Source organism: Ischnura elegans, chromosome 3, assembly GCF_921293095.1.
Source record: "Ischnura elegans chromosome 3, ioIscEleg1.1, whole genome shotgun sequence".
NCBI classification, from domain to species: domain Eukaryota; kingdom Metazoa; phylum Arthropoda; class Insecta; order Odonata; family Coenagrionidae; genus Ischnura; species Ischnura elegans.
In genome coordinates, this window is record NC_060248.1 from 104507915 (window position 1) to 104522175 (window position 14261).

Below are 14261 nucleotides of genomic sequence, written 5' to 3' on the forward strand. Positions count from 1 at the left end.
AAGTCCAGATGTCGACTCTGGCTGATGTGAGGGAAGGGAAGTGACCGCTGAGGTAGCAATTGTCGGATGCCTTCAGGCACAGCCTGAGACCCAGCTTAGCGAGACCTTAGGGTCACTCCTCTGCAATTAAGCCTGACATTCCCACTCATTTATGATCATCATCATCTGAAGAATCCATTGCAAAATGGTTATATTATCAGTAGTTTTTTCAATGATATATTTTGTTGCATACTATGTACAATGTATTTATACTTGGAAATGAATTCTTCATTTTGTTCTGTGCGTAAGCAATTTTTAAACGAAATTTTAGTGTTGAACATTATGGACTTCCGGACTCATAGCCTTATTGCCTTATGTTTACCTACTGTGTTGTTATCAATGCTAGAAACCTGTTTTTAACTTCACAATGCTAAAAAAAATGTTGGTAATTCTTTTAGAAGAGTAAATTATTGAAAATCAAATGCAATGTTTGGCTGAAAAAAAACACTGGTAAAGCAATAAGTTGACCCTGCTATCATAGGTGTAGAGGGTGTAGTCCAGTGGCTTGGGTATGGGATCGGCTAGTGGGAACCAACGTTGAGCTGGGTCCCAAATCTGAGGGGCAAAAATTCCAGGGTAACTCCACCCCAGAAAAGATCTCTGTAGAGAGAGGTTTAAAATATTCTCATGCTGGTCGTAGCATAGAAAACGTTTTCCAAAGGATGGTTTCCTATTATTTTTTATTTCCTAAATCGAAAGATTATTACTCCTGGAGTATGCATTTCACGCTTTTAGATTTTTAAATGACGATATCTATTTTTTTTCGATTAAATGAAAAGTGAAAATTTTAAGGGCGTGAAAATGTGACGGCTAAGTATGAATGCTGGGAAAATCCCGTGTGACGTATATCTGGTTTGGATGTCAGTAGGAGTAAATTTATTGCTCTGAGCCAGGTTATCAATTGTTGTAGATGAAAATGTTATTGGAATGTGTAACGTGAGCGACAAGCATGAAGGATCCAAAGGAAGAATCCTTTGTTTTGGTGATTTGAAGAAAGGGCATGTGGTGGCTCAGGCTTATTTCAGCACTTCATATGTATGTGGCAACGTTGTATGACTACGCATGAGGTGCGTTTGGGGGATAGCAATTGGATGCAAACTGTACTGGTGCAAGGTTCTCCACCCCTGCTTTTGTAGTGTCATCAGACAACTGTCACTCGCTGGACTGTAGATGGTTCCCTAGGTATCTATCCTGCAAATTCTCATCAGAGACTTATCATTAGCATTCTGGAATGAAAACAAGGCATTTCTTAGCGGAAAGATTATGTTCAATTTTGATGGAGGATTTGAACTTTTTTGTGTAATTGCTCTCAAGCCCAGATGATGCAAAAATGCAACTGCAAAACATTGGCAAGAGATTTGATTAATTTAAAAAATATTATAATAATGACCTATTAAATGAACTCAAGACATGCTCTAATAGCAATAAACTTATGGAAATTAATTCAAAATAGTTTTTTTAGTAGTTTTTATACTTGCAACAGACAATCCAAATCCATGCACAATTTATGCACAGGGCTGTCAACATTTTTCTTTCTTATCCTCATGAGGAGATACTGTACAAATTCCAGTCATCTTTCAATACATTCTTGAGCCTAACCCAATTGTCAATTAGGATTCGGAATTTGAGAAAATATATAGCCAAGTTGGGGTGAATTAAGTCTGTTATTTTGGGGGGGTTTATTTTGTGTTTACTTTCCACTGTGCCCGGGTGGTTTGCAATAACTGTCAGTGATTCTGATGTCTTACATGCGCTATCAATTAATTCCAGATAATTACAAATTAGTTTTAAATATTGTCAATCTCTTGAATTAAAAACTTTCAATCGAGAACCACATTAGAAATTTCAAGTATTCAATTTTTTCAGAAATTATGAGGAGGCGGCTGTCCCCCTTAATCTGCTAATGTAACAAAAAGCAAACTTAAACTAGAAGGTAATTAACGACGCATACATATTTTCTGAGTTTACAGAAGTATTAATTATGATATTGTTTGGAGCATGGTCGAAGTCACATCAAGTTGTGGCTACAAGATAAATGACTTGAACTTCGTGTTTCACACCTTTCAAAAGGGTGAGGTATCGCTCATATTGACGCTGGCTCATATTGTTGAACGGAAAAGTTATGGCTACTAATTAAATCGTCAAAAAATGCATCCATTCTTCAAATCATGAACATATGTAGGTATAACTCTTCTAATGAATTCAAAATTAGCGGTAGTTAAACACAATTACGTAAATCGATTGTTTCCTTGATTTTGAAAAATGAATTTTTTTCTTAGAATAAATGACCAAATATTGTAATTGTAAATGGATTGTTTAGTCAAATTGAGTTGTGACAGAGAAATTCTTTGTAATAGTGCCCAAAACAATTAACTATTGCAAATTTACAAATTTTTTGCCTTGAGTGTCGTAATGCGCATGAGCGTCTTTCGTCGCTCAAAAACCGCGGTAAAAGAAGTCGTCCGTTGTGTTGAACAGTGCTTAATTACAAGGATTAGGAGATGGCTCCAATAAACGGCGTGAAAAAGGATAAATGTCTTAGCACTGCTGTTGTAAATGGCAGTGCTAGGGACAGTTCCAGTTGTGAGTCAGAAGACACGCTTTCGAAGTCAGTATTATTATTATTTGCATAGATTTTGTCTTTGTGTGTGGGCTTACCCCCTTGATATATACCTATGTTGTGTTAGTTACATATTAGTTATTTGAAGTAAACAGAATTTTTACTCCTTATAGGGTCACCATAAAGGAGGAACCACTCGATGATGATGAAAATCAAAGCAATAATTGCTCAAATATATGGGTTGAAGACAGACATCCTGACATGTAATTCTGTGTTGACATATTTTAATACACTTAGCCCTAGATATTTTTTGTTTTCATAATATCATAGATTCCTTCAATTTCAGGGTTTTGAAGGAGTTTATCAGTCGACATAGCGACTTGGCTGAGAACAGCGGATGTTCCAAAGATGAACTTGGTGATGTTAAAATAAAGGAGGAGGTGGAAAGCCCTGATGAGGACTCGTGCAGTGGCGATATAAATAATATCTTATCTAGTGTTAAATGTGAAGTTAAGGAGGAACGTGTATGTGGTTCAGGGTCAGCATCGCCTAGAAATAATAACAATTCTGATCTGGAGGACTACGTTGACGAGGAAACAGAGGGATCATCAGCAGGGAAAGAAAGTTCGTCGGCTGTCGGAAGTTTGGTGGAGCGTTGTCAAAAGGGTTTGAGTGACTTTAAAGTTGTTAGTCCGATGAAAGGGCCCGACACGAGAAAGAGATCCAGGGAACCAAGGCCCGTTGACCCAGCTTTAACGAAGGGTTTTCGCTGGTGCGTGGTAAAATAATGTCTCTTACATGAAAAACTGTGAATTTGAATTAAGATTTCTTTATTTCTTATCATAGGGATAGCCCTCGAAAGAAGAAACAAGCATTCTCGAAATCAGTGGAAATTGAAACAGATCCCGTTGTCCTCGCCAGAAGGCAAAAGCAAATCGACTACGGAAAGAATACCGTTGCGTATGACAGATACGTCTCCCTTATTCCAAAGTAAGATATTTATACGTATTAATTTAGTTTGTAGCCCTAATATTATTGTTGATTAGTGTGAGGGGGACAACTTTTGTTTAAATGTTTTGTGCTGTTTTTCTAAGTTTTATCTAACTTTCAACTATTGGCAGGCCTTTGAGATGAATATCTAATCGATGTGACCATGGTTTTATCACTACAAATGTTCTTCTTTCCTACTCACCACTACGCTGATAACCAAAATTACCTTAGATAAGTTCTTTGAGTATTATTTCCATTTACATATGAGAAATAAACTATCTGTTATCCATTTAAAGTACCGGAAGAGATCATGTTGTACAGATATGGAAAATCAATGCTGAAGTTCCATGTTTGTCCAAGATTGCTGGGTGTAGTAGTCTATAGGTTTTGCCTTTCATGTGTTTTGAAGCAGTGCCCAATCTGAAGCATTCACCAACCAAAATTGTAGGTTAAAAGGTGGCGGTGTAGTTTTATCGAATCACCGATTTTTATCAGATCTTCACCAAAGTTAGTGTGTATATATACATATATATGTAACTTATTTCACATTCTAAGCAATCCTAGGGGTGGACGAAAGCGATGGGATAAAAATTGACTAATTGAAAAATTGATGGCACTTTTCTCGATGTCGGGTAGGTAACTTTAATGTTGCAGCGGTCATCATAGACGAAAATGGCAATTGAAAGCAAATAGTTGCTAAGGTCAACAAAGTTACGAGCCTGACCGCTTAGTTTACATCAATTCAGGTAGCCTGGGGGCATTTAATATAATTGTGAAGTACGCATTAGTGTCATTAATACGAATACAATGCGCTGACCCAACCCACCCTGGTATAATCCGACCCGCCTACATTATTTTGCTAATGCCATTTTAACCCTTTCGTGCTGGGCTCCTTCACAGAAAGTAGCTTTTAGCTGTACAAAGGCTTTGAGCATTTCTTTTTCGCCCTGTACGGAGTTGTTCCTCGGCAAGGAATTGCCGCTCCACCACTTAATGACCCTGCCCAGTGGGGTGCCGGACCCTTTCCTTGTCAACTGGGCAAATATAAACCTCGATCCTTTTCCTGAAGGCAGCCCATCACGGCATACTTTTGCGGTCAGTTTATTGTTACTAGTGCGATTTTAATTTTTTTAAATTGTTACTATTGCAGCAAATGTCAGTTCATCAATGTATACCTTTCATTTTGCAATGCCTCCAGAACTTTTAAACGAAGTTCTACGGTTATTTTTAGGGTTTTCAGCAAAAGAGCATTATGTCGCAGACCAACAAATACTTGAAAAGAAATGAAATCTTTCAATATACCTAGCATGCTTATAGGTAATTACTATTAACATATTTTAGAACCATGATGTCCAAATCCATACTCTCCTCATTTGTGTCTGTTCTCCACGAGCATTCTGAAAACAAGAGAATGAAACATTTAGAATTTTTTTTCAAGAATATTTTCCCGATAAATTCACATAAAACTTACTTGAATCTTACAAATGTATGGTATGGTATTTGGAGGAGGCGACCGACAGCTTAGGTCATTTACGCCATGAGGGTAGGGTATGGAAGGAAGGGTAGAGAGAAACCCTGCGTCGGCATTAGCCTGCTCTTAACGAAAGGTGCCAAGGGGATCACGGCTTAACGTCCCATCCGACGGACGGAGTGTTGCGCTTGAAATGTCCTCCACACAACACTCAAGCAGGGATTGGGCAGTCTCTGAAAATTCTCCGCCACTGCCGGGATTTGAACCCGAGCCCGCCGGGTGGGAAGCCAACACTCGAGCCACCACATCAACCCGATCCCTGTTACAAATGTTTTGTTTGAAATGGCTAACTTATATTTATAAAGCCATTTCACTTAGATAAATAAAAATTCATACACACAATAAGAAAGAGAAGGGAATCATATTTTAGTACATTATGAGGGATTTTTTTTATTGGAGTTCAATCTGATATTTCACCAAATTTCACTGCAAATGTACACTTTGAATGTGGCTAACAAAGTAACGTATATCTTTATATGTGAATCATAACAATATCGCTGCTATAAGTTTGCTAGTAAGGTTTAAAAATAAAAATTAAACATCTAACCTTAGCGTCTACTAAATTTGTTCTAGGTGATGATGAACTCGGTTAATATGAACGATAGAGTTCCATTTAAAATTTCGAACCGATCAGCAGAACATCCAGAAAGTAATTCTTGGCATTGATTTTCAATAAATGCAACATGTACGTTTTTAGTTATTCTAACTTATAAACAAATAAGTGACCATGAGCACCTTCCTTGAGTGGGACTCTTAAGTGCCGGAATGGGCCGAGATAATCTCCACACGGACAATAAGAAAGGGTCGGACCTCTCGTGCCTAGGGACCCTAATGGCGCTTGGGACCCACTTGGTATGCTTGACCACAAAGCCGTGAAAACATGGCCTCCAGCCTTTAGCGTTCGGAAAATTCAAGCCGTGGAAACAGCCTTCGTAAGGAAAAGGTTAAGCCTGTCTGTGGGGTTGAATCTACACATAAATATGAAGGAAGCCCGCCCTTGAAGCTGCTTGCACCTTGCGCTATAACCCCACCCACCCCCCAGGTCCAAGGACCATACACTGCGAATAAGCCATTCATTCGCATCTCTTCAAACAAACATCATGCCCCGTCACAACCCAAACCCAATGCACCTTGCCAAAATCTGGCATTCTTTTCTATAGTTTTGTCTTATCTGTGATGGCTGCTGTAGTGTAAAAGTTACCTATCTGACATCAAGATAAGTACTGTATTAGTCAATTTTCTTTGTAGTCGCACCGCTTTCGCCCACCCTTAGTATTGTTTAGAATGTGAAATAAGTAGTACCTATGTATGTACTAGGTTTGGTGAAGATCAGGCAAAAGTTGGGGACTCGATAAAACAATACTGTTATCGGTTAAAAAAGGTAAATGGATTGCTCATATTTTGACTGTATTGTTTACATACTGCTTCTCAATTAAAATAAAATATTTTCTAACTGATTCAAGAGCATCTTGCCAGCAATTGCATGGGAGAATTAATTTCCTTCGGATTCTAAACAATGATGATATGGAGTGAAAGTTCCACCAAGGAAATGTCATTAGCCTTGACCAGAATTCGGACACAGGTGTCTTACAAATTTGCATCGGGTGTTTTATCGTATGAACTGCTAAGGAATCTTCTTCTGCAGATTTTGCATGCTTTAAAGGACAACGTGCTTTGTGTCCATTTAAGCTAACAGTGACTCCTCAGAGGAAGATAAGGCTTTGGTAGTTAAAGTGAGTTGGCTTTAGAGGACTTAGGATTTCATATCCTCTAAATCTAAAACAAACTTTGCAGAAGATGAAGATGTTTAGATATTTCAAGTGTTAAAACTCCTGGCGTGAATTTGGAAGATCCAAGTTTGATTCATGGTCAAGACAAATGACTTTTTCTCTGTGGAGTTTTTGCATGTTAATGTGCACTAATGGCTGACTCTGCCATTTGTTAGGCCGTTGTTGATTCCTTTAATAATCGAAAAATATTGTTTCTAATTGAGGTGCATTCTATGGAAAGATGTGTGGAAGTCTACAGCTGTAATGAGAAAGTTAATATAGGAGAACCTATTAATGTTCATGATTATCCATTCAGTTGCAATGAGGACAAAGTTCAGAGTATATTTTTATACCAAAACCAAATAGTTTTAATCAATTAACATGCATTAAGGAAAAGTATACAGATACTGAAATCATATATTAGGGTGTACATACATCATTTGCAAAATATAAATGATAATATACACATTCTTAAGCTGTTTTTCATCGGCTCAGCTATTGTATAAATTTTTTAAAGATATTTATCTTACTGACGCACTAGCAAATTCCATATTATTTTTAAAACATTGAAGTTGAACATAAGCATCTGGGTATTATAATATGAGATATTAATAAATTACTGAGTGCATAAAGTTCATTCAGTTGATAGCAAAGATAAGGTAGAGATTGCAATGCTGGAAAAATGTTGATTCTCTCAGAAAACTTGACCTACGCTTGATGCACCAATTAATGAGCTCTATCATGGTTTTCGGCATTTTTTGAATTAAGTAACATTTTTAAAATCATCATCAATGAAATTAAAGTATTTCTAGGGCATGTAAAATGTATTTTAAGGTGTGCATCTTTGGTTCAGATCTCTAATGCTTGAAGATAGGTTGACTTTGAGTTCTGCTCACTGATGAATGAAATAACTAAATACATTCGTTTTAGTTTTTTTTATTCCTACATTGAGATCATCATAGGCTCCTATTACCTGCTAAATTCTTATTGATTTTCAGATGAATTGTGGTAATTTTCCCTTCCATATTTTCTAGAACCACCTTCAACTGTGTTTGTATTTAGTTTAACGAATTATGATTCATTTGGTAGGGATAAAAGGCAACAAGGTCATCCGAGGACGCCACCAAAAAATATAAAATATAGTAGGCGTGCTTGGGATGGAATGATTCGAGTTTGGAGGCAGCAACTTCATATATGGGATCCACCAAATACAGAAGGCACTAGTAAAGAGAAGTAAGTAATTGAATTTACTTGCAACATGTAATATTTAGTTTTATTTTTTACTATAATGTTAGTTGCTATATGATGTGGGTATAAAGTGAGTTTGAGTGCTAATTTTTTGGCATTATTATTGCCATTAGTTTTTTCCAAGCTAATGGGAGATGTGATATTGAATTATTTACATTACTTGAGAAGTCCTGCAAATAGAAATGTATTTACCCTAAGCAATGAAGAAACAAGGGTTTACCACAATGCTTTCTTAAGAATTGTATTTTTTAAATTTCTATTGGAGTCTCTCATTTCCGCACTCTATGTTTGTTGTCATTTGAGTTAGGTAACGTGGACTAGATTGAAGCACATTATACAAAATATAACATATTAAAATGACAGATATTTGCTATTTAAAATAATTATGGGATTCAAAAATCTAATGTTTCATTTTGAAATGTACAATATTAGGTTAACTTTACCTAGGTATTTAAAAATGGCTAATTATCATAGTAACTGTGGTTTTGGTTTTTAATAGTACCTTTTGGACCTTCATACGTCAATGAATTATTAATGAGAATTATGAGGAAGGAAAAAATTTCAACTAGGACTTTAGGGAGTCACTTTTCTTTTTCAAAATAATGCATGTTTTGTTGCTTGACATGTGATGGTTTTAGCTGATCTTCTTGAAAGTTGATTCATTGGAAAGCATTCACCTGAGTTTTAGCATTGAGCTTTATTGTTTGTAATATGGATTTAATCAATTAAGATTAATACCAGGAGAGTTGTGTTAAAAATAAAACGGGCACATTAGTGTAATTTTTTAGTCAGATAAGCAATAGAATGCCACATTAAAGTAAATTGACATTAATTTCATCAGTATATCCTGGTCCCTCCCGCCCCATATATAACCCCAATATATCATATGGCACCCCAATTCGGTACATGTCAGACCCTACTAATTTAAAATCCCTTGTTTGCTTTTCTTTTCAAAAATGGTCAGACATTGAGTCCCACATTTCGGCGATATGTCCGCAGAGGCTGTGCTGTATTCTCTTCCAACATTTAACCTTCAAAACCTTAGACTAGAAGAGAATTTAATTGTTCTTCACAATACACCTACTCGATTGTTGAATGTCCTGAACTGCTCTCTCTGTTTAATTTTGAGATACGTAGTTGATCCACCTGCTTGCATTCACTAATCCATCTGACTATTCCTAGGATAACTGTCACGGAGCACTACCTTAGCATCATCCCTCATCCCTTCTGAATTCAATCCCCAAAATTGTCGATCCATTTTATTTATCACAAAAGAGTTTCACCACCCACGCTATAATCCTATCTGCTAACATGAAATATTTTCTCTTGCCATGGAAGGTTCTTCGTTGTTAATTTTTTTGTTATTGCATTTTATACTCTTTCATAATTTTTCATTTTATGTTTCGCTGATATGTAAAAATTTGAAAAAATGTAATAGCTTTACAGTGCCTGTATCAAAGTTCCCTGAATCCTTTATTGTTTAATGAATATTTATTGCTGATAAAAGCTGGAATGCCTTAAATCCCTTGAACTAAAGTAGTCCTCTTGGGCATCAATACACATGTGTAATGAATTCCATCGCGAGATGAACTTGAACACTCATTACTTTATTATTGGGCAAGTCATTGTTTGTTCAAAAATTTAAATAATATTTAAGTGCAGGTTGCTTTTCTCCTGATAAGAAAAAAATACAGTGGAAGCCCAGTTTCACGAGTGCAGCATTTTACAAGAATTGCGTTTTTGCGAGTGATAGTCTTTGTACTGCCAAATGGCCTATATTTTACATGTAAAACAAATCGGATTTAGCAAGATCAAAAAGTTCCTTCCACTGTGTATGCTCAGTTTTACGACAGACATTTCTTAAGGGCAATGGAACGCTAAGCAAGGATTAACTATTATGTTTTGTATTATTTGTTTACTAAACTAAAAATACAAGATGTGTGTCAGATCTACAACACCTACAGCCATTTACGTCCAAACATTTATCTGATTTACAGCCTTGAGTATGCTCTGCATGCTACCATTTTATGTTCTTCTTTTGTTATGCCCAGTTATCAGTGGGAAGGGAATGGAAGGAAGATGATAGTGGGAGAGGGAGTTACTTCCCCCCCCCCATCCTCCTTGGTTGGCTTCATCGCTGTAATAATATAATAGGCTACATCTTAAGGCCTGATTACATGATACATTAACACATACGGGTTAATGTCTAAATGTATGAACCCGAGAGTGAAATTCAAAATGCGGCAACAGAAAATAGAACCTGTTCTAATTCGGTTCATGCATTCGTACATGTTCTGTTCTGATTGCATACATATTTAGGATTTGTATTTTTTTTTCATCATCATCATCATTTGTCAACAATCCTAAGATTGGTTTGATGCAGTGCTCTATTTCTCCCTCCTATCAGCTAACCTTTTTATAGCAACGTAGTTCTTCTCTTTTACATCTTTTATAACCTGTCCCATGAAACTCATTCGGGGCCGTTTCTTGCCCTTTTTCCCTTCCACTTGTCCTTCAACGATAGTCTTCATCAGGCCATCAGGTCCGAAAATGTGGCCAACTAAGTTGTCCCATCTTCTGCTTAAGGTTTTTAGGAGGCTTCTCTTTTCTCCCACTCTTCTTAGCACTTCCTCGTTACTTACATGGTCAATCCATTTTATCTTCATCATTCTTCGGTAGTACCACATTTTGAATGCTTCCACATTTTTCTTATCAGTAGAAAAGCAACCTGCACTTAATTTTTTTTAAATTTTTGCTCTGATTATGTACTAAATTTATGTCATGAATGTTTGCTCAGACTTAGAAAACAGTTAATGCAAGCATTTCATCACACTTGAGGGAAGACCTAACACTGACTACCTGAGTCATGAAAAGAGATTTTTTTGCTTAAAATTTTTTTAGCAACAAAGCAGGTGGTGGTTCATACCTTAAGGAATATTAGATAAAATAATTTAGCTTGAATCACGTATTGCCTCAGGTCAAATTATGATGTTTTATAAAACCATGTTTTTGATGCAAAATTTTCTAAAATCTTATGAAACATCTGAGTTTAGAGAATTTTCAATATCCCCTAGGATATTTTTCAAGTATTATTTGGAATTGTCATGACTTCTATAGTAAACCTGCAAATTTCCATAAGAATTGGATGAAAATTATGGCTGTGGCAATTTATTTCCCTCTGGCGGTACAAGTACTTCTGGATCGGATCGGATTCATTGAAAAACTGCAGTTTCACCCAAACTTCAAATGGTCGTGAAAAAAACTAGTAGAGATAGTCAAGAAATATTTTACACTGTTCCGTGCCTACATGGAAGGATGGAATTTGCCAAGTTTCATCGAAATCCGAGTCAGTGGGTGTCATGCCTGGATGAACTGACATGGAATGACCCTCTCATCAGGCAAATTGGGAAGGGGCTCCATTGGGAGATAATTGGTGGGGGTAAAGAATTCTTTGATGAGCTGTATCAAGGCAATTCCATTAATTGTCTTCCAGAATTGGCAGAAACTATTCTGATAAACCTTATTTCTGTTTGTTTAGGATTATCGAGGAGTCTTCAGAAAGTGGAAGGAGCACTCCAGCTGATCAATCTTCCCTATCAACAGATGCAGTGAATGATGATATTGAGGAGGAAGACTTCCTACCCCTGGATGATGACATCCTTGCAGACATGTGAATTTCCTCATGTTTATTCATTTTACATAATTTGTATGGTTGATCCAGTTGGGATAACGTGATGTGCATTTTTTATTGAATGGTTAACATCATGTGATGTGGATAGAATTTCAACAGAGTCTAAAACCCTCCACGGGCAAACTTATGTTCTCTTTTCTTTGTGTCTTCTTTATTTTGTGTGTAGCCATTATTTTTTCTGCAACTACGTTTCTGTAACAAGACACTTGATACACCAATATGCAAGCAGAGTTAGAAAGTGTCAACAGTGGGTGTCTGTAAGAATGCATACATTACTCAGTATTTTGTGTAGCTGCTGAATGTTGTCATATGAAATTCATCTTTTATTTTCTTATCATGGTCATGACGTTATTTTAATTTTCATAAAACAATTGTTGAAATTCTTTCGTCAACAATAACTTTTAAAACTTGTGGTTTCGTGAGGCATCACTTACTTCGTACTTTCCACTCTACGTCTGTAAAAGACAACTTGTGAAGCAAGCTTGATTTAAATAAATATAGGGTTGCTTTTTATCTGTGTCCCAGGTGTGTCTTTTTCATTTCCTCTGTGGTCTTCATGTCTCATAAGAAATGATTGATTAAATGTGGATTTGACAGTTAATAAGCATGTATGTATTCCTTTTAAATATGTGTATGTGTAGCCTTAGAGATTTTGGTATGGCAACTTATCATTTTCTTTTGTGAAATATCTTCTAGATTTTTAATTGAATTCCATTTATTTTATAGTGCAATAATTTTATTCCGAATTTGACCTTTGATAGTATGTCTTAAGAGGGAGTTTTTGGATTGCATTCCAAATAGCATCATTATTGGCAAGTTGTCCTGCATTTTGTTTAGCAGTCGTATCACACCCTAATCATTTGCAATAGCAGTGATGACTTGGTAAGCTCACAATCTTTCTTACTCTCTCTGTTAGAACATTGAAAAGTGATCAAAGTGGCTGATCAAACTGCTTCAGTGGATCCATCTGTTGCATCCAACTAATTTATGTGGTAAATATTCTGCCATCTTGAGCATTGTAAATTTTCAGAATTTTTTCATCTGAAAAATTAATTATGCCTTACTATAAAATCTGATTTGATATTCTTGAAGTATTTCAGGCTAATGCCATGGTCTAAAATGCTTGTGAGAATAAGAATAATATCGGTAATGAGAGTCAGTTGTGTGGTATTTCATAAAAGGTCAAATAATACAAATTTTCACTGATAGCACCCAATGTAGCTCATGAATGCTCATATTCAAGGTTCCTCTTGGTCATATACTGGCACTGGGAATATGTGTTTGTTTATGTATATGGAAATCAAAAGATCATAGCTTCATGGAGGTGCTATTATTGCTGTAAATGGGTAGATAAAATTGATATCTCCTTGAGTATCATTCCCTTAACTGAAGAAGTTTTGATAATCTGAAACATTATAATTTATTATTGTCATAATAAATGACTTTTAATAATATTTTTGTTCCCTTATTATGCAGCTTTTTCCAATATATGAACCTTTTAAGCATCATTATTCTTATAATCAAGCAGTAGCGGTATGTTTTCATGGAAGATGGCAAATTAATTTTACTTATCATCCCCAGTGTTCCCTTTCCAACATTTTCTTTTCCCTCTTTGATTCAGCACAAGATCTATTACTATCCATTATAACCATCAACCTATTCTTCATCCCTGCCCACTATCATTCCATCTATCTTTGTTTTCAATGACATATAATTCACCATTGTAACCCTCTGTCTCCTCGTCATATCCTCCTGGAGTGTCCTTTGAATGCCCTGCTTTTTTGAACTTCCTTGTTCCATTTTCTCTTCATCTACTCACTCACTTCTCACCCACATTTATTATTCCTGAAGTCTCTCAATGCCCTCCTTCCTCTAGCATCCACATTTCTACCCCTCAATGCAGAATGCTGCTTATCAGACTCTTCCCGAGCCTTTTCCTCATACTTACTATCAAATGTACATATTATCTATGAAGCATACAAACTATCTAATGCTTATCTCATCAACTCTTTCCCTGCTCTTTGTCTCTCCTGCTATTCATTGGTGCTTCTCAACCGACAATAGGGTGGTTTCCTATTATTTTTTTATTGCCTAAATCGAAAGATGATTACTCCTGGAGTACATATTTCACGCTTTTAGATTTTTAAATGACGATATCTATTTTTCGCGATTAAATGAAAAGTGAAAATTTTCAAGCGCGCATAAACGCGACGCGCAAGTAGGAATGATGGGAAAAGCCCGTGCGACGCATTTCTGGTTCCCCCTCCCGCCTTGTGAGGTGACCTTGATCGAGGCTCTGAGCGCTGATAGGACGCAGGATGCTAGCGGGTAGCTGAGTACCTTGCTGGCTGGTAGCACTTGGCTTAAAAAAGGTTTATTAATACCTTATCAAACGAAGAAAACTTTCCGACCTTAGCCAGTTTTAATAGGTGA

At 36.4% G+C, this 14261-nt stretch overlaps 1 protein-coding gene across 1 annotated transcript; it reads left to right on the forward strand.

Annotated features, from left to right (window-relative positions):
• Positions 1–2405: 2405 nt before the first annotated feature.
• Positions 2406–13282, forward strand: LOC124156300 (histone RNA hairpin-binding protein). Its single transcript, XM_046530764.1, has 6 exons — positions 2406–2647; positions 2773–2862; positions 2946–3371; positions 3446–3589; positions 7979–8122; positions 11676–13282. The coding sequence occupies exons 1-6, from the start codon at positions 2541–2543 to the stop codon at positions 11809–11811; spliced, it is 1047 nt and encodes a 348-aa protein (XP_046386720.1). The 5' UTR covers positions 2406–2540; the 3' UTR covers positions 11812–13282.
• The last annotated feature ends 979 nt before the right edge of the window (positions 13283–14261 follow it).

Excerpts from the sequence above, each read along its gene's own strand:
- LOC124156300 (XM_046530764.1), top strand. The coding sequence starts at position 2,541 with ATGGCTCCAATAAACGGCGTGAAAAAGGATAAATGTCTTAGCACTGCT. Across the intron at positions 2,648-2,772 it reads TCAGAAGACACGCTTTCGAA|GGTCACCATAAAGGAGGAAC; the intron begins GTCAGTATTATT and ends TACTCCTTATAG. Across the intron at positions 3,372-3,445 it reads TTAACGAAGGGTTTTCGCTG|GGATAGCCCTCGAAAGAAGA; the intron begins GTGCGTGGTAAA and ends TTCTTATCATAG.